The 21,786-nt window shown below is 35.7% G+C and overlaps 2 protein-coding genes across 2 annotated transcripts; both read right to left on the minus strand.

Moving 5' to 3' along the window:
* Positions 1–5,070: 5,070 nt before the first annotated feature.
* LOC121731374 (L-dopachrome tautomerase yellow-f2-like) lies at positions 5,071–10,089 on the minus strand. Its single transcript, XM_042120779.1, has 8 exons — positions 9,979–10,089; positions 8,389–8,821; positions 7,985–8,112; positions 7,042–7,268; positions 6,359–6,473; positions 6,064–6,144; positions 5,847–5,957; positions 5,071–5,390 (listed from the first exon to the last, which is right to left on the minus strand). Exons 2-8 carry the CDS (start codon positions 8,816–8,818, stop codon positions 5,250–5,252), a joined length of 1,233 nt encoding a protein of 410 aa, XP_041976713.1. The 5' UTR covers positions 8,819–8,821; positions 9,979–10,089; the 3' UTR covers positions 5,071–5,249.
* Positions 5,071–21,268, minus strand: LOC121731375 (protein yellow-like). Its single transcript, XM_042120780.1, has 9 exons — positions 21,241–21,268; positions 19,076–19,508; positions 18,615–18,742; positions 14,889–15,115; positions 14,571–14,685; positions 14,274–14,354; positions 14,052–14,162; positions 12,352–12,546; positions 5,071–5,195 (listed from the first exon to the last, which is right to left on the minus strand). The coding sequence occupies exons 2-8, from the start codon at positions 19,503–19,505 to the stop codon at positions 12,406–12,408; spliced, it is 1,233 nt and encodes a 410-aa protein (XP_041976714.1). The 5' UTR covers positions 19,506–19,508; positions 21,241–21,268; the 3' UTR covers positions 5,071–5,195; positions 12,352–12,405.
* Between the last annotated feature and the right edge of the window lie 518 nt (positions 21,269–21,786).

The raw sequence follows: 21,786 nt of genomic DNA on the forward strand, positions 1-21,786 counted from the left end.
ACCCTTTGATGAAGGAACACTAAAAAGAGGAAAATTATCCATCTTTGTTATTATAATTATTAGGTTGACGCAGACAAAGTCGCGGGCAACAGCTAGCTATAAATACTAGAGATCGCCCATTGGTCGAAATTCGACCTTAGTTTCAACGACATTAGGACTACTATTAGGATTATTTTGTAAAAAAATATTGACTATCATATTTTTTTCAACTCTTGTCTCTGGGACTCAGCAGATTTCAGACTGACCGTGTAAGCATTGTCTAATTATAGTTACGTCTATTGTGCTAATAGTATCTAAGATTCAATAAATAAAATATCTTAATCCATTTTCAATTTGTCAACTTCTTTTGAACAGACTTCAACCGTAAATAAAAGAGTATAATTCGTAATAATAATAATAATAATAAAAACTTTATTTACTTTAAAACACATACAATAGTTAAGATAGATATCGAAGTCGCCTAGTAGGCTAATAGCCTGTATCAGACAAACAACGCTCTTCCATTTTTATACAAGCAAAAGTTATTACTATTTATACTAAGATTAAGAATAACATAATGAAAATAGTTACTTACACGCTCAGAAAGTTTAGAAAAATATTTAAACATAACATAATTAAAAAAAGTTACACACTCAGAAAGTTCAGAGAAGATTAGAAGATTTGATACAATAAAATATTAGTAAAATTTCTTATTAAAAATAGGATAGAGAGTTTGGTACAACTATATACATCAGTGTAATTTGTGTAATAATATATAGTATTGTTGTTGCTATGAATGAGTGGATGTGGAATGTGGATGATCGTGTGTGTGTATTATTTATTAATCTATTTAGTAAGATTTTAATTATTGTGTAAAGTTTATATTTTTAAATATTCTATTAATTTTTCGGTTTCTTCATAATTAAATGGTTTTAAGTATTCCTTGATCATGGTTTTTATATCTCTACTAACTTTATTTTTAATATTTAGTGCATGGTTTATTTTATTGTACACGATAATAGATATATTTGAAAACTGTCTCATTGCAAAGTCAGTTTTTATAATTGGTAGTTCCATAATGTTTCTCCTACTACGCCCAGTTTTAGGAATTATATTCACGGTTTGGTGTCGTCTTAAAATCAAAGATATAATATATAATTTCCTAACACTTAAGGCATTACTGATTTCATATAATTCATTAGTTGGTGTTCTTTTTTTCTTATAGTAAATAATTTTTAATAGAGACCTTTGTGCCCTTTCTAACTCTAGCATTTTGGTTTTGCTGGCACCTCCCCAGACAGGGATACAATAAGTAAGAACCGATTCAGCAAGGGCTATGTATATCTCCTGCAGAATATTACGCGGAGATTGAAGCCTATTTGGGTCTGTATATGTAAGTTGTCTAAGGGTTTTAAAAATCCAATTTAGTTTACGAATCCTACCGGCCATTTGCTCAAGATGTGGGTGCCATGATAGTCGTTGGTCGACTATCACGCCTAGGTATTTAATTTTGTCAACTTTTTCGATTTTCGGACAGCTACAACCAGATGATGTAATATTGTGAAAATTTTGACAATTGTGTATGGTAAAATTATTAATGTCGGGTTGTTTACGATTTTGTACACTAAAACAAATATATTTAGTTTTTACTGTATTTAGTGTCAGCAAATTATGCGATAGCCAGTTGGCCACTTTCATCATTCCATGCTCAGCATTTTGTCTTAAGATGGTCCAATTTTTTCCAGAAAATACGATAGCCGTATCATCAGCATAGGCTATGATATTAGCATTCTTTATATTTAATTTACATAGGTCGTTTATATAGATGAGGAATAATGTAAATATAGGCTTGTCACTCAAAAATCTGTCATATTCCTAGTGTGTGTGTTGTAGTGTGTGTAATGTTTTATTTGTTAAAAAAATGTATGATAAAAGCATAATTTCAAAATAATATTAGCTCGATGCACTCCTTCACCATATAAACTATAAATGTGCAAAATTTCAATCACCTACGTTTCCCCATTTTTCGTCAAAAGGGATAGGTACAAAGTTTTTCATTCACGTATTAATATATAGATAATAATGCATGGTCTTGTCCAAGTTATTATGTAAATGTTACGCAAGTATTACGTTTAAAAGGTTATCTCAGTTTTATGTTATTTCAGTCACACTAATTATTATTAAATTATACATACTTAATACATAATTTATCATTTTGAAATATTTAGTATTTTAGTTAGAGGACCGGTTGGTAATTTGTATCTCTAAGGTTGGGTTGCACCAACTAACTTTAACTAAGTTACACTGTAACTTTAACTTTCACTACAACGCAAAATATCAAATCTTTGGTTCAAGTTAAAAATGGACGCTATCAAGACACCATATTTAACCATAACCATAGAGCTCGACAAGGTTTTAAATGCACGTGGCGAAAAAAGGAACTAACGCTGTCATCATACAAAAACGCCATTTTTGACTCCTTTACCAGCAGCGCCCCCGCCCACGTTTATTTAAACTTAACCTTATTTGACCAGCTGTCATCTGTCAATTTCTCCGGTCAAAGTAACGGTTTTAGTTAATGTTAAAGCTAAATTTAGCCTTCACTATAACCATAACTTTAATTAACCACGCCTCTGGTGCAACCTACCATAAGAATTCAGTTGATAGAGATCGGAGGAGTAAAGTACCTAAATATTATTATTTTTAACAAAAAATAATTTTTAAAGTTTTTAAAACTAACTATATACTTAAATCAGAAATTATGCATGTTGCACACTTTTTCCTTTACCTATTTGTTTGTTATCAGCAGATTTTACTACCTTTTTGATGCAGGAGTCAGGCATTGCACGACGCACGTGTTAGTTACATATTACATTTTAAATCCTATTGACTGTTGGAGATTAGCTTTCATATTCTAAATCCGCGGATTAGGTATAATAAACAATCAATATTCTCGTTTATTGACATAGCTATTGTTATAATCTTGTTATCTGCTTTGTGTGGTAGATAAAATAAATTAATGAATTAAATTAAAATTATTAATTTTATATTTTTTTACCACAGAACATACGAATCAAAATTTGAGACTCTGTCGCAAGCGTCGACTGCAGAAGTAGAACACTGAGAGAGATTGAGATGATTGATCGATTCGACGGCAGCTCTTCAGCAACATGTACTCGATTGTGTGCCAATCTTGACGACTTGAAAGACTGATCATGACCGGGGGTACCATTATACATTCTGTGTCATGACCTTAATTTAGGTCCGCGTAGTTGATAACATACGTAACACCTCTTCGCTATCTCGGATCAATACGAACAGCTCTATATCTAACAACTCCTGTTCCTAAGTTTTTTTTTGTACCAAAGGTCCATCTTTAATAAAATTCCTCGTCGATCGAGTAAATCACAATCATAGACAACTGTTTGCAGGCGAAATTCATAGTCACTGAAATTGTCTAATACATAAGTACTCCGTACTTACTATATTTAATGAGTGCCTGAAATATAAAAATAAATATTGTAGTAAAGGTACATAGTTAGTACCTTAAATATGACGCTAGGATATAAAATTCGCTTTGTCTCGTAAAATACCAAATAGATAATAATTATTATTCCTTCTAGAATCTAGGCTATATAGCCTAGCCTAGACACCTGAGTAGGTCTGCGTACTGCGTACTACTCATGAAAGAATATTCAAGATTCAACAATGTGAGTTCAAAGTCAGGGGGGTATTCAGAATAACGTCTGTCGGGATCTGAAAGGATCAGCTTAGGAAGTAATCAGACGGTTTACTCAAATGAATGTTCATTTATACTGTACTTCGTGTGCATACGCATTACTTGGGATGAGGGATGCGGGATGCCGAACGTAAGAAATAAATAAACTTACAAGTTACAATCATTTGAATAAAGCAAACTCAACTATAAAAAATTAAATTAAGAAATTAAAAAAAAACCCCGCCAAACAACTCTAAAAAGTAATGAAATAATATTTACTGCCTTCAAGTTCAAATAATTCCTAACTTATGTAAAGTAATATTTTAGTCCATAATTGTCACAGTGTGTCGGGGGACCGCCAAGTAATCTACAACCACGGAGCTAATACTCTACAACCTACAACCACCAAGTCGCTGATTATTTCGATTGAGTTCGCTGTGAATTGATCCTTAAACTTGTTATGTGAAATCAAACATCTACATTAGCGGTCCCCGGACCCCGACACACCTTGACAACAATTTGGTCTAAAATATTACTTTACATAAGTTAGGAATTATTTGAACTTGAAGGCAGTAAATATTATTTCATTACTTTTTAAAGTTGTTTGGCGGGGGTTTTTTTAAATTTCTTAATTTAATTTTATTTTATTCTTTTTAAACTTGTGTTGGTTATAGTGCAAAATATTAATTCCTATCAACAGAATTATATTCTCATACTTACCATTTATCAATGTCCTTTTCGATGAGGCCGTTAATATGAGCCCAAACATGAAACCTCCACTTTGGGTTCATACGAAGCTCGGTTCCTATAGAATCCAGGTTATGCTGCAGTAGCAGCACGTAAATATATAGCACGTAGTTATGCTGCAGTAGCAGCACGTAAATATATAGCATTTATCTACTTCTTACCGGTTGTCGCAATCAAAATGAGCCCAAACACGAAACCTCTGCTCTAAGTTGGCGAGGAGTTGGATATCCTATTGATTACCAGGTGATGCTGCAACACCAGGTCAACTTTCCATTATTATGTGTATACGTATATTGTATCTATTCACAACTAGAATGAAATATAAAACCCATCAAACGACTACAAGTTGCTAACGGCCTTTCATGAACCAGATAAACCCTGATTGTCCAACACTGAGCAGGCTGATGATGATGAATTATAGCTAAGAACACTCTCGATCATGTCAGCTTTCAAACAAAAAAAACTAGATCAAAATCGGTCCACCCGTTTGGACGCTACGATGCTACGGACAGATACACACACAGACAAACAGACAGACAGACAGACAGACAGACACGTCAAACTTATAACACCCCTCTTTTTTGTCGGGGGTTAAAAACATTAACATGAAAATGAAACAAGTCCTGACAACATTTAGAGCTATATTCTATATTTATTACATTTCTTAAATATTATGCAGAAGCCAGAAACTTGTGCAAACGGAGTATCAAGGCATACCCTTCATATAAAATGACAGTATGCAATTTTGTGCCTTGCTATTTCGATTTTAGTATTACGAGAGTTCGAGTATTATAGCTGGAAGAGTTCATTCGCATGTCGTCCCAGCGATCACGTCCTTCGCCTTAACGCTCATGATCCTAAAGTTGATGACATCAGGGTCCAGGGTCATGTAGAAGTAACGCGGCAGTTTGTCCGTCAGAACCCACAGAGTTCCCTCGCTGTCGAGCTGCAAATAACATAATATTAGGAATTGAAAAACTGCTACAACCTAAATACCTAGCTACAACATAGGTACAATCGAAGAAATTGATCCATTGGCAGTTGACGCCGGACCTACGTTCTCACGTCGAATTCTGTCGGCTGGGTTTGGCGCAAAGCGACCAATTACATAGGTCCTCCATCTGAATCCGATCTAAGAATCAACTTCTCTGGTAGTACCTAGGTATCTGGTACTACCAGAGAAGTTCATAGACATGGAAAAGACATAATATTTTGGGAAAAAAAATTAAGCAAAGATTATATGTCGATGGAATATTCCAAAGGTTTACAGGCTACAGCGTAAACAGGCATTGATTGAAGATTGTGTGAAAAATGTACTGTATTGAGTAAATCTTGACGAGGTAGAGTCCAATACACGGTGTAACAAGCTTGATTTAGTTATATTATATTGTGGTTAACTTACTTTCAAGTCCGCTGTGAATTCGAAATTCGTAGGATCATTCAAAACAAGAGGATTGTTCTCAACAGTGTAGAGTTTGTTCGTGTTCCAACATCCTACACCGTCGCGGCACACCTGAAAATTGAAAATAAATAACATTTCAGTAACATTCTGTTTTATAATACAGGGTTAAAATTTCTTTTCGTACTTTTCCTTTGATTGTGTTATTTCTTTTACTTACCTGCGTATAAAATACGGCTTTAGATTCCGGATCGTAGAAACTTGATGTCGCCTGTGTCATCGGTCCACGGTCTCCTAAATACTGCAAGAAAAATATTTGGAATTATATACCACATACTAGCCACCATAATTGATTCATAGGCTTACTTCGGACCGAGGTATATTTTGGTCGGGTTATGTTAAAATTTGTCATGATCTGTAGGCTGGGATTTAAATCCTGACCAATGTATATAAACGCAATAAGCCTTATTTGATGGCAGAAGGTCGTATTGAAAGTAAGAAGTCATATTTTATACCTTGAATTCGTAAAACAGTTCGCGCTTGTTTTCCGGTTTCCAATTCCTTAGTACTTTAGTGGATACTGAAAACTCCTTTGTGCTTGAAAATGCATGGAAATACATGGTTCTGTATCTGAAAGACAAGAAACAAAGAAATGCAAAAGATAAGAAATACTGTCAGAACGGGACAAAATTACAGATTTCCTTTGTCAAACTGTCACTCACTCATCAAAATCGGTATCAGCAAAATCGATTCAGTTATTTGGGCGTAAAGAGGTAACAGACAGATAGACACACTTTCGCATTTGTAATCTTATTATGGATAGCACAATAATTGTAGTCATTTGTAGAATACTATGCAGAACTGTTAATTAACAAGCCCACCCGTCCCGTCTTGACGGACGTTGTTCGTAGAGTCCACATCCTGAAGATGCTCCGGTGTTGGGCCGTAACGCGCGTCGAGGTTTTCAACCTGCATGGTGGTGAGGGGCCTTGCACGGATTTGCCAACATTATTGTTTGTGTGGTGGTGGTGTTAGCAGGTTCTTGCATGCGAGTGTACGCATAGGCAGTGTGGGAGGAGGGAGGTGCTGTACGCATGCCTATGCGTACACTCACTCATTTACTTAAAGGTGGAAGTTTATTTCGCGGAATATTGCTAAAAATATTAGCAAACTAAATACTTAGGTAAAGGCTACTTACCCATCTGGCTGGGGTTCAGACAAAGCCATACCAAGTACACCATCGGTCCATTGGAAGTCAATACCAGAGACGTTGAAGATGCCAGCCAATGGTTCCAAGTGGAAGTAGAGGTGCTCAACCCGCCAGGACGCGTCCTGCTTCAAGCTATACACCACTATGCCTGGTCTGGCTATATCTGCTGCATAAGCGTAAGCGTCATCGCAGTTATCTTTGTCTACTTCTACGACCTGAAAAGAGAAGAAAAATGAAATAGCTTGGGATTTGTGACACTTGGTGAATCACATTGAGATTTTGGAACTCCATTTTCTACCCGGATGAAAATCTGCTGGTACGCTGACTTCTCCGTAATGACGTTATCAAATTTGGTCAGATATTTTCATAACGTTTTATAGAGTAGATTACTAGAGTGTACATTGTCTGACGTCTGCTCTACTTTCTGTACTGCCCTAGTAGATAATAAGTGACAAGCGATTATCGTAAACCTACGAATAATAAAAACTAAGGAAAAGTAACTCCGTCAAAAAACATGCTCCACAATACTTGTCAAAAAAGTGTACCTAAGGTACACATTTCAATACATTTGCAATATTTAGGTGACCTTGAGTGGTACTAGGCTGACGTTACATGACAGATTAAAAGGAACCAAATTTAAAACGGTAATAGTATGGGAGTTACGATTCCTTAGTTTTTATTATTCGTAGTCGTAAACGCTATAAAAATTTATGCGATTTGACATATTAAGTCATCGCTTTGCTAGCGAATACTAATGTCAAATCCCATACATTTTGTGGCGTTGGCGTTGGCGTTTACGATAATCGCTTGCCGCTTGTCTAGGCCCGCTGATCTGCTCATCCGCCTTACTTTACTGTATATTTCTGAAGTAATATCAGAGCGATGAGTTATTAGGATTAAATGATTAAAATCTCTTGAAACCTAGACTTACGATATTGCCAAAGAAGGAATTTTCTTTGAAGGCGTTTCCCGTTTTTGTGAAGAAGTGTCTGTGTATTAGCTGGTCTGTATTCAGGTCGAAAATAGCTATAGACGGGTTTGTGATTTGATGTCTTGCTCCTGAAAAAATACGGAATAACTTGCTAATAATAATATAATAATATTTAAAAATAAAGATTCATAGAAAATTGCATTTTTAGATTTTGCATAACCACTCTAATACGATTACCGATTCACTTTAAAATATCTACAAGAGTTTGTATCAATGAAGCCTATTATAATATTGTACTGTGTAAAAACAGTTATTATTTGAAGTAAATACTACACAAAATAAAAGTATTTTTAACAAACGTTATATAAAATAATATAGATAAGACAATATTTCATTCTACTCACCAAACACATCAGCTATCCCGCCGTCTTGGACCCAAAGTCTGTCGCAAACATCCACGAAGACTCTGAACACCGATATTATTGATCTATTCGATGGTAGTTCCTCAGCAGCATCTGGTACCAGGTTATCCGCCATACTAGGGTACGGCTTCAAAGGCTGATCTGGCGCTCCATCTAGGTCCACGTAGTTCAAAGCAGACGCAACGCCTTTCCTCCATCTTGGCATAGACACAAATACTTTGTTCTTCCATCTGGCGACACCCAGAGGTACGTTATTAGCTTGGATGAACTGGCCATCTTTTATGGCATTCTCTCGCTGTTCGAGAGAATCCCAAACGAAGTCTAGCTGCTTCCAGGCGAAGTTAGTATTGAGGGTTACTGCTGTAGCGGTAGCCGCTATTGACAGAGCTATGATAATGCTTAGTGTATTCATTTTCTGAAAGAATAGTTTGCAAATTATATTATGTCTTTAAGGTACTGCAGTAACGTCCGCACTCAGAGATATTACTTAACTTTAATTTAATGAAGATATTGACATAAGCTTCATGCTGTTTCTATAAAACTCTTAATATTAAAAACCAGCCAAGTGCGAGTTGGACTCGCCCATGAAGGGTTCCGCAGCAGCAATAAGGTATATTTCTATGAAATTAAGAGCTTTTAGATATATTTTCATATTTCAGTTGATTTAATGAAAGTTAAATTATGGTTCACCATTTATGACGTATAAAAAAACTACTGGCTAGATCTCGTTCGAACCAATTTTCGTTGGTAGTTTTTGTAGTAATGTACATCATATATTTTTTTAGACTTATCATGCCCCTACTTTAGAAGTTAGAGGGGGGGGGGGGGGGGCACACATTTTACCACTTTGGAAGAGTTTCTCTCGCAAACTATTCAGGTTAGAAAAAAAATATATTAGAAACCTCAATATGATTTTAATAGATACCCCACACGCATAGGTTAGATGAAAAAAAAATTTTTTGTTTCAGTTGTATCTATGGGGGCCCCTAAATTTTTTCATAATTTTTCAATTTTTGTATCAAAATCTTAAAGCGGTTCACAGACTACATCTACTTACAAAGTTTCAATAGTATAGCTCTTATAGTTTCGGAGAAAAGTGGCTGTGACATACGGACGGACAGACAGACAGACAGACAGACATGACGAATCTATAAGGGTTCCGTTTTTTGCCATTTGGCTACGGAACCCTAAAAAGGAATATATAACGATCGAATTGATAAACCTCCTCCTTTTTGATTTGAATTCAGTTCGGAAATAATTTAAATCTCTCCGATCTCGTTCGTCTTGAAAGGGTTATTATTAACCCTTTCAAGACCATTACGGATTGACCCTATTGGGTTTATGACTTTGCAGGAAATACTGTGCAGTGGTACCCCATAATTAGGGTCAGAGCTGGTCATATTATAGTATATTTCTTGTAATTTTCCATAGTGTAACAATTGTGCAATACGTTGTCCATACTCCTAAAGTATTAAAATGTTTTATAAAAAGATCATTTAGAGGCACATATAGATACATAAATAACATTTAAAGCTTATTCTTCCGTTCCCAAATAATAAATAAAATACTTACAAAATAATTTATTGATTCAAACCGGCAAAAACATTTTATCTATAACTGAATACAAATATTATCTCGTTCCCGACAACTTTGTAGTATCAGTTATAGTCAAGTACTGTGACACTTCTTACTTATCTGTGCTCACTAGCGGCTCGTCCCGGCTTCGTAACCCCAATCCATACTAATATTCTGTCTGTCTGTTTTCTTTTCACGCTTAAGGCTACGCCTTGATAATAGTCATTGCATAGAGAAAAATATCGATTTTTCTCAGCAATGACTAAAGCTAAGAAATTAAAGTTCATTGTCAGTATTCACTATTCATCATGTCCTTGTCTTTGAATTACCCATAGCATAACACGATTGGTCAACTTTTATAACACAGAATAATCAATCAACAAGACCTCTGTAAAAAAAAAAGATTCCTATTTTGCCAACAGAGGAGAGTGATTTAAGCTTCCAAAATTTGTACATAAATTGGTTCAAGCATACACTTTAATTTGCTTATAGCTTATATGAAATGTATTTATGGTTTTTAAATTACGCGACAAAAACCATTTTGTCGCTTACGTCCTTTCCATTTTTTGCTGTTCCATTGCTTGTTTTCTATGAGAGGCCGGGCCGGCCTCTCATAGAAAACAATCTATGAGAGGCCGGCCCGGCCTCTCAAGTATATAAGTTAATGTTATAATTTCAGTGCAACGAAGTTTGTGGCAAAATCAAAATTAGTAATAATAAATTTTATCAAGTTTAGTCAAAATGAAAAGTGTTTCTGACTATTAGGAGTACCGAACGGAGGGTTCCATACCGCTATTATAAGAGAATGGAACAGAAATTGAGAAAAAGCAAGAAAATTTGTTATGTGAAGTCATATTATTATTTTTCGCCAATATACAGACAGACGATACCGATGTCTTGCGGATTAATGTGACCCAATACTGCCAATAGTGTGCATACAATTGCGATAAATTCTTTACACTTATCTATGAGTGGGCACTAATACTTAATACACTTACTACCTGGTAGTCGACGCAAAACAGTTGTTTAGAATAGATTGTTATAAAAATGTAATATGTTAGATTGATAAGCGAAAAAATTTCCAGTGTTTTTATCTGTCGTCTATTAAAACAAGCATGTAACTTAATAATAATAAATGTCACATAATATGTTGCCCGAAACTGATATTAGTGCAGAAATCCATTAATTTATTATTTTGTAGCAACAATGTGAGTTCAAAGTCAGGGAGGTAATTTATTTTAGTTAATTATAGACAGAACAACGTCTGTCGAGATCTGAAAGTATCAGCTTAGGATGTAATGCGGTTTACTCGAGTGGATGTTCATTTATGCTGTACTTCGTGTGCATGCGGATTACTTGGAATGAGGGATGCGGGATTCCGAATGAAAGAAAGAAATAATCTTACAATCTGAGCCTTAATAATATTAAAGCAAACTCAACAATAAAAACATTACCATGACAATGAAACAAGTCGACATTTAGAGCTATGATCTATATTTATCACATTTCTTAAATATTATGCAGAAGCCAGAAACTTGTCCAAACGGTGTATTAAGGCATACCCTTCATATAAAATGACAGTATGCAATAGGCATGATGACTTTTTTTTGTCTTATTGGCAATTGAAAGACCCTTAAAAAATAGAAATATCGCTGAAAGAATGACTCTGATAGCTTAAAAATTTACCAAGATATGACAATTCAAATATCTCATAAAATAATCCTGCCCGAAACGCTCCATACAAAGTGCTACGAAAGTATGACGTCACTCTTTCGTAGTTTGTATGCATCGGGAGAGAACTACGTTCGATAGGTATATTAAATATTGCGTTTATGAAAGTGGTTTCATAACAAAAGTTGCTTTTAATTGCATAAGTTATCGAATGGTATACAAATATTAGAAAAATTAATTGAAAAAAATTTCGACTTTAATATCCAACTTTGAAGGCGCTTAGCAAAAAAAAAACACAAATGCTATCAAGCCTTCGATCACTAATATACAGTGATCGAAGTATCAAGCTGAAATTTTGGGAACTGTTATATCGAAAGTCAAATGGGGCTATATGTATATTAAATACGCTTAGTTTTCACTTGCATTTCATAGAATTGCAATTGCAAACTTTTGCTATTTCATTATTTCATTTTGCGGTGTTTTTCATCAGATCGAATTGGACCTTCGTCGGGTGCAGGTCTTCTCTTAAGATAATTATTAAGTTTTCTAAATAAAATATTCCAGTTTTAATAAAAGTTATTTTTTTTAAAGTCTCTCAAGACCCACCAAGTAACAGAACACTTATTTTTTACCGTGACTTATTTATTTTATTAACAAAATTTGCTAATCTTTGACCTTGTCATCATCCCTATTCTGTGCCTTGCTATTTCGATTGTAGTATTAAGAGAATTTGAGTATTATAGCTTGAAGAGTTCATTCGCATGTCGTCCCAGCGATCACGTCCTTTGCCTTAACGCTCATGATCCTAAAGTTGATGACATCAGGGTCCAGGGTCATGTAGAAGTAACGCGGCAGTTTGTCCGTCAGAACCCACAGAGTTCCCTCACTGTCGAGCTGCAAATAAGATAATATTAGGAATTGAAAAACTGCTACAGCCTAAATACCTAGCTACAACATAGGTACAATCGAAGAAATTGATCCATAGGCAGTTGACGGACCTACGTCATTAGGTCGAATTATGTCAATTTACTGTTAATCGTGATCTGTCGGCTGGATTTGGCACAAAGCGACCAAATTGACGACCTCTGTGGCTCAGTGGTGAGCGCGTTGGTAGCTCAAGCCGGGGGTCGCGGGTTCGAGTCCCGCCGACGGAACAAAAAGTTTTCAAAGTTCCTGGGTCGTGGATGTGTATTAAATATGTGTATCATATAATAAAAATCTTAAATATATGTATAGTATAAAAGTATTAAATATATTTCCGTTGTCTGGTACCTGTAACACAAGTCCTTCAGGTACTTACCACAGGGCCAGACTGACGTGGTGTGAAGCGTCCATAGATATTATAAAAAAAAAAAAAAAAAAAAAAATTACATAGGTCCGCCATCTGAATCCGATCTATGAATCAACTTCTCTGATAGTACCTATAGGCCGGTAGAAATCGACACTAAAAAACCCTAAATTCGCAAAGCATGATGTAGTGCTGCATTTTTGGTATGTTGTTTGGATCACTTAGGGTGATGTAAATCCCAATTCGCAACTTCGAAAAAGTTGTGCTCGCTGCGCACCACGTGATAAACTGCGAAAATTTTCGACTTTTTTCACTTTTCGCTCTAAAAGTATACATAAACTATGCGTTTCCGACAAGTAACATTCACTACATAAATGAAACTAATTAAATTGGCAACAATTTAAGCCTAACTGCAGCTCTCTAAACCTTATAACAACTAAGCTGTGGCCCTTTAAAGATGGTCCGTTTTTCTCCAAAATTTGAAATTTTTAGTTTTGCTCCCGTTTGAAGCAAAATATTGGCAATACCGCTCATTCTATGAGAAGGTCGTAAAATAAAGTTGTAGTACATTTAGTTTTCTTTTATTAGAGCACAACATAATCACTCACAATCTGCATACTATATCAAAACGTGAGCTGGAGGTACTCCACGCGGTGAAGGCGGTAACAGTGTAAACTGGCTACAACTCCCATTAACTAAACAAATGCCTTCAGGCTTATGTTTTGGTTTTAATTTTCGCTTGTGCGAAAATTAAAACCAAAACATAATATTTGCATTTGTTGAGCAAGTGAAAAAAGTCGAAAATTTTCGCAGTTTATCACGAGGTGCGCAGTGAGCACAACTTTTTCGAAGTTGCAAATTGGGATTTACATCACCCTAACTGATCCAAACAACATACCAAAAATGCAGCACTACATCATGCTTTGCAAATTTAATGTTAATTTCCACCGGCCTACTAGGTTCATAGACATAGAAAAGACATTTGGGGGAAAAAAGACTAAGCAAGGATATCTCGATGGAATATTCCAAAGGTTTACAACGTAAACAGGTATTGATTGAAGATTGATAGCAAGCTTGATTTAGTTATATTTAAATATTGTGGTTAGCTTACTTTCAAGTCCGCTGTGAATTCGAAATTTGTAGGATCATTCAAAACAAGAGGATTGTTCTCAACAGTGTAGGGTTTGTTCGTGTTCCAACATCCTACGCCGTCGCGGCACACCTGAAAATTGAAAATAAATAACATTTCAGTAACATTCTGTTTTTATATTACAGGCGAGAATTCCAAATTTTTTTCGTACTTAATTTATTTTAGTAATTTTTTTTTACTTACCTGCGTATAAAATACGGCTTTAGATTCCGGATCGTAGTAACTTGATGTCGCCTGTGTCATCGGTCCACGGTCTCCTAAATACTGCAAGAAAAATATTTGGAACTATATCCACCATAATTGATTCAAAGGCCTACTTCGGACCGGGGTATATTTTGGTCGGGTTATGTTAAAATTTGTCATGATCTGTAGGCTGGGCTTTTTAATACCGATCAATTCATATAACGTTATAGATACTTACAGCTTTCTTTCTTTGATGGTATCGACAGAAAATTGTATGGAAATTAAAAAGTCTTATACCTTGAATTCGTAAAACAGTTCGCGCATGTTTTCCGGTTTCCAATTCCTTAGTACCTTCGTGGATACTGAAAACTCCTTTGTGCTTGAAAATGCATGGAAATACATGGTTCGGTATCTGAAAGATAAGAAACAAATTAAGGACTTGTTCTAACGAATAGCTACTAGAAGTTTCGTCTTTGTTGCTCAATACTGTTAGAAGATATTTTAAAGTTAGAAGAAATATAACTATCAGTTAAGCTTCTTCACTTAGATACTAGCTACAATAGGTGATTAACTATACAAGCCAACAGATCTTTAAATAATCCATAGGCTACTTACCCATCTGGCCGGGGTTCAGACAAAGCCATACCAAGTACACCATCGGCCCATTGGAAGTCAAGACCAGAGACGTTGAAGATGCCAGCCAGTGGTTCCAAGTGGAAGTAGAGATGCTCCACGCGCCAGGACGCGTCCTGCTTCAAGCTATACACCACTATGCCTGGTCTGGCTACATCTGCTGCATAAGCGTAGGCGTCGTCGCAGTTATCTTTGTCTACTTCTACGACCTGAAAAGAGAAGAAAAAGGCTTGGGATTTGTGACAGTTGGTGAATCACATCGAGATTTTGGAACTCCATTTTCTACCCAGATGCACCCCGGATGAAAATCTGCTGGTACGCTGACTGCTCCATAATGACGTTATCAAATCTGCCATTCTCAGGAGAGCAAAATTTAAGTGTCCCGGGCTTGTATACTCTGTAATATTATCTTATTCAAGTATGCGATATTTTTAAACGGTAGATAGCATCCGTAACTAGCTACAAACTTAACACAGGCTTCTAATTTAAGTAATTCAGACTAAATTAATTTAAGTCGTGTTCAAAAATCATGTTTTTCTCATTACCGTGACGTGTCCCCACGCCAACTTGATCTCGAAACTTGCTTGTAATTTTTATAACATACATATTAACCATGATCTATTCATCGTTTTAAATGCTCATAAACATTGGTTATCGCATTGGAAAATATCGACTCAATAGGCCCAGCCTATAAATAGTTATCATGAAATAATCGCTTGTCCTATCAAAAGTTCTAATTACCGTAACGCATGCTGTTTTCGGGTGCCCACCCAAAAATAACAGGATTTGGCACATTACAAGTGCACGGGTCACTTCTCCTTAGCGTGTTCCACGGCCCATCAGCGGTTCCACGTCGTTAATGTTCGTGTGCCGCCGATAAAGCACGAGAGTATCTACTTACCATAGCTTTGGTAACGAACTTTTATAATTACCGTAATCTTATTTTGCTACTTGATTTTTAAATAAGATTGTATGTTGATCATGTCAATCTAGAAAGTAATTTGGCCTTTAGCACAATACCACCCGTGTTTCTAAATGAAGTTCCACTTGCTAGAGTCAATAAATTCAAATACGTGGGTCATTGGATAACTGACACGCTTGCTGACGAAGTAGACATTGAGAAGGAGCGAAGGGCGTTGGCCGTACGTGGGAACATGTTAGCTCGTAGAATTATACGTGGGAGAGCTTTATACGTGGGAGAGCCATGCTTCGGCACGAATGGGCCGGCTCGACCGGAGAAATACCACGTTCTCACGAAAACCGGCGTGAAACAGCGCTTGTGCTGTGTTTCGCCGAGTGAGTGAGTTTACCGGAGGCCCAATCCCCTACCTTATTCCCTTCCCTACCCTCTCCAATTCCCTTCCCATCCCTACCCTCCCTATTACCCTATTCCTTCTGAAAAAAACGTAAATAAGCTGATCGAGGAGCTGAGCAGCACTAATGTCGGTTGTTCCATTGGCGGAGTAATGCTGAACAACATTAGTTATGCTGATGACATGGTGTCGCTCAGTCCCTCGATCAGTGGCCTCAGAAAACTGCTAGGTAAGTGTCAAGCGTATGCCGAGGCCCAAGGACTCAGGTATAACTCTAAGAAAAGTGAACTTCTTGTTTTTCAACCCCGTGAACACAAAGTTTGCACAATACCACCCGTGTTTCTAAATGAAGTTCCACTTGCTAGAGTCAATAAATTCAAATACGTGGGTCATTGGGTAACTGACACGCTTGCTGACGAAGTAGACATTGAGAAGGAGCAAAGGGCGTTGGCCGTACGTGGGAACATGTTAGCTCGTAGATTTGCAAGATGCTCTACTGAGGTGAAAGTGACTTTATTTAAAGCTTACTGTCAGTCCTTTTACACATGCAATCTATGGGCGAGCTACACCCAGCGTGCGATAAATGCTCTTCGTGTTCAGTACAATAATATCTTTAGAATGCTGTTAGGACTACCGAGGTACTGTAGTGCCTCAGGTATGTTTGCCGAAATGCGCACTGATGGCTGTAACGCTATACTAAGGAAACGAGTGGCGTCATTGATGCAGCGTGTCAGAAGTAGTCATAACAGCATTCTAAGGGTATTAACTGACAGTTTTGATGGTTTGATAAGGCATTGGATAGAGGTGCATGTTAGATAGAGATTAAGTTTCATTAATAGTTTCAATGCCTTACCATTCATAATAAATAATTTTATACTATAAGAATTGCAATGTAATGTACTAACATAATTTAAATTTTAATTGTACTTTCTACTAACACTATGGATTTCCTGTGATCCGAAATAAATGGTTATTATTATTATTATAATTATTAAAATTTACAAAGTTTCATAGCCCTTTGGGGGTAGAATTGATAAAAAAGCTTTCTTAGCGGATGCATACATCATAACATCTACCTGCATGCCAAATTTTAGCCCGATCCGTCCAGTGGTTTGGGCTGTGCGTTGATACATCACTATGTCAGTTTTTTTTTGTGATATATATAATATTTAGATATCTATATGCTGAGTATTCATAAAATTATATACAATTATTTTTTTGGATGGGAATGACCAGAGAAGAAATTGGAGAAAAGAAGGCTTGTTCCTTGGAAACGTCGAGTAAAAATTTGAAATTACCAAGTTTTATATCAGAGATCAAAGGAAAAAGTGAAAGAAAGGTATAATTAACAAAAGAAAATATTATCAGCGAAATTGCAACAAAACGGCGGAAGAAAACTCAAAAAAGAAATGAGTTAAACTTTAGAGCTTATTAAAAAAGAAAATAATAAAAAGGAAAAAAAAACACGAGAAGTAAGTGTTCATAAATAGAGATGAACTTGTAAAATTACGAGAAAACAAAAATAAGTAAATTTCGAGCTGTAAAAGCTGTGAGCTACATTTGAGTTGCTATTCTGTCCAAAGAGATTTAGAATATAATTATTTTTAGGTTCATCGTACCTGGATCTTTATAAATATCTACCGATTAAAACAATGTTTGTTGTTATTTTCTCATTTTTCAGATTTTATTTGAACTTGACTATTGGCAGGTTATGGTTGTATAGGACATCGTTAATTCTACCTCTTTTGTGACAATTATACATGTGCAACTTATTAATCAGTATTTTTCTATGATGTTTTAGATAGAATTTTAATGCTTTCTAATTACCGTTACGTAAAAATTTTATATTTGTCTAATTACCGTACCCATAAAAATTTTAAGTCTTATTATCTAAAAAACTATAATTAACTGTACCACGCCAAATTTATTATTGTATTCGTATCTTTCATTACTTTCATATTTTAATGAGTTTAAGTCAAATTAGCGAAGAAGAAAATGGTAACTGTAATTAGGCAAATAATGCCAAACCGGAGAATGGCCGAAATCTGGTCAGAAATTTTCATAACGTTTTATAGAGTAGATTACTAGAGTGTAGATTGTCTGATGTCTGCTCTACTTTCTGTACTGCCTAGTAGACAAGTGGCAAGCGATTATCGTAAACGCTATAAAAATGTATGCGATTTGACATAAGTCATCGCTTCGTTAACGAATACTAATGTCAAATCCCGTACATTTTGTGGCGTTGGCGTTGGCGTTTACGATAATCGCTTGCCGCTTGTCTAGGCCCGCTGATCTGCTCATCTGCCTTACTTTACTGTATATATTTTCTGAAGTAATATCAGAGCGATGAGTTATTAGGATTAAATGATTAAAATCTCTTGAAACCTAGACTTACGATATTGCCAAAGAATGAATTTTCTTTGAAGGCGTTCCCCGTTTTTGTGAAGAAGTGTCTGTGGATTAGCTGGTCTGTATTCAGGTCGAAAATAGCTATAGACGGATTTGTGATTTCATTTCTTGCTCCTGAAAAAATACGGAATAACTTGCTATTAAAGATTTATAGAAAATTACATTATTAGATTTTACATAACCTATTAGAGTTGTTATGTAAAATCGAATAGTGTAATTTTCTATAAATCTTAATAGCAAGTGATTACAGCTTTACTATAAGAATATCTACAAGAGTTTGTATCAATGAAGGCAGAAGGACATAACACGTATAATTATAACGTCTGTACTCTGTAAAACAGATACCTATTATATAAAGTAAATATACAAAATAAACTATTTTAACAAACGTTATATTTTGGAAGTCGGTTAATAATAATAGATAAGACGATATTTTATTCTACTCACCAAACACATCAGCTATCCCACTGTCTTGGACCCAAAGTCTGTCGCAAACGTCCACGAATACTCTGAACACGGAGACGATAGATCTATTCGACGGTAGCTCGTTCGCAGCATCTGGTACCAGGTTATCCGCCATACTAGGGTACGGCTTCAAAGGCTGATCTGGCGCTCCATCTACGTCCACATAGTTTAAAGCAGACGCAACGCCTTTCTTCCATCTTGGCATAGATACAAATACTTTGTTCTTCCATCTGGCGACTCCCACTGGTACGTTATGAGCTTGGATGAACTGGCCATCTTTTATGGCATTCTCTCGCTGTTCGGGTGAATCCCAAACGAAGTCTAGCTGCTTCCAGGCGAAGTTAGTATTGAGGGTTACTGCTGTAGCGGTAGCCGCTATTGATAGAGCTATGATAATGCGTAGTGTATTCATGTTCTGAAAGAATAGTTCGCAAATTATATTATGTCTTTAAGGTACTGTAACGTCCGCACTCAGAGATACTACTTAACTTTAATTTAATGAAGATATTGACATAAGCTTCACACTGTTTCTATGAAACTCTTAATTTAAAAATAAGAACATATAAAAGATCGAATTGAGAAACCTCCTCCTTTTTGGAAGTCGGTTAATTCAGTTCAGAAATCATTTAATCTTTCCGAATGCGACCGTATTAGGGTCTTGAAAGGGTTCATAATAGGGTTTATGGCTTTGCATGAAATACTGTGGTACCCCATAATTAGGTTCATATTATATGACCATACACTATGGAAAATTATGAGAAATATACCTACTATCTATACCAAATATCTTTGATCTATACTTATATACTTATAATATTATAAAGCGGAAGAGTTTTTTAATTATTAGTTTGTTTGTTTGAACGTGCTAATATAAATCTCAGGAACTACTAGTCCGATTTGAAAAAATCTTTCTGTGTTAGATAGCCCATTTATCGAGGAAGGCTATAGCCTTCCTCGATATAGATATCTATAATATAAAAATGAGTCGCTGAATGTGTTGCTAAGCGCAAAACTCGAGAACGGCTGAATGGATTGGGCTAATTTTAGTCTTAAAATATTCGTAGAAGTCCAGGGAAGGTTTTTAAGTGACACGAAGTTCACCGGGACAGCTAGTATTATATATATTTATAGATATTTCGTTAGATAGCCCATTTAATGGGCTATCTAACGAAATATCTATAATTTATCACGCTAATAGGAGCGAAGAAATAGTGTCGAAAAACGGGGGAAATTATTTGAAAGGGCTTATTTGAACGCGCTAATCCCAGGAACTACTGGTCCGATTTGAAGAATTATTTCAGTGTTAGATAGCCCATTTGTTGAAAAAGGCTATAGGCTATATTTTATCACGCTAAGACTAATAGGAGCGAAGAAGTATAGGAAAATGTGGAAAAAACAGCTAATCTCAGGAACTACTGGTCCGATTTGAAAAATTCTTTCAGTGTTAGATAGTTCATTTATCTAAAAAGGCTATAAGCCATATTTTTTCACGCTCAGACTAATAGGAGCGAAGAAATAGTGTCGAAAAACGGGGGAAATTATTTAAAAGGGATTATTTGAACGCGCTAATCTCAGAAACTACTGCGGGGCTAAAATGGTCACATTTAGCAAATCCTCTCAATCAATTCAGCAAATGAATCCTCAAAACTTTAAAACTGACAAATGTCAAATCAGTACAAAAATACAGAAATGAATTACAAGCAGAGTTGCGTTTTGTGATTTTAGAAAAATTAATCATATTATGATTCATATCATGATTCTTCAAAGCGACCATTTTAGCCCCACAAGTCCGATTTGAAAAATTATTTCAGTGTTAGGGAGCCCATTTTTCGAGAAAGGATATAAGCTATATCTTATCACGCTAAGACTAATAGGAGCGAAGATATAGAGGAAAATGTGGAAAAAACGGAGGAAATTATTTAAAATTGCTTATTATGTTTAGAAACTACTGGAGCAATTTTTATGCAATTTGGTACACATGAAGAATAGACCACGTGAAAGGACATAGGTTTCTTTTTTGAGGAAAAATGTACGGTTTCCATGACATTCCTAAATTACGCGGGCGAAGCATACAAGAATTGCTTGTTATCTCGTTCCTGACTACCTTGTAGTATCAGTTATTAGTCAAGTATTGTGACACTTCTTACTTATCTGTGCTCACTAGCGGCTCGTCCCGGCTTCGCATGGGTTTGCCTTTCTGTCTGTTTTCTCTTCACGCTTAAACTAAAGTATCTTATTTTGATCCCTGGGAAAGAACATAGGATATTTTTGTTATGGAGAAATGTTTGATTTCTTGTTTATGTTATAATTTCAGCGTAATGAAAAATAATAATCAATTTTATCATGTTTAGTCACAATGAAAAATGTTTTAGTCTGAACTTAGGACTCGCGAATTAAAAGTTCCGTTCCGCTATAATAAGAGCAAAAATAGATAGCAAAGATAGAGGAAAAGCAAGAAAATCTATTAGGTGATGTCATATTATTATTTTCCGCCAATATACAGACAGACGAAAAAGTTATTAAAAATATTATGTAGTGATGCTGATACCGATATCTTGCGAAGTGACCCAATACTGCCAATACCTACTGCCGTGCAGACACTAAAGCGCTGTAACTTGTAAGGCGCATTTTTGTGATTTTCCGTTTTTGATATATTCTAAATCTACATTTTTTCTCTTTATTTCTGGCTTACT

Source organism: Aricia agestis, chromosome 10, assembly GCF_905147365.1.
Source record: "Aricia agestis chromosome 10, ilAriAges1.1, whole genome shotgun sequence".
Classification (NCBI taxonomy): domain Eukaryota; kingdom Metazoa; phylum Arthropoda; class Insecta; order Lepidoptera; family Lycaenidae; genus Aricia; species Aricia agestis.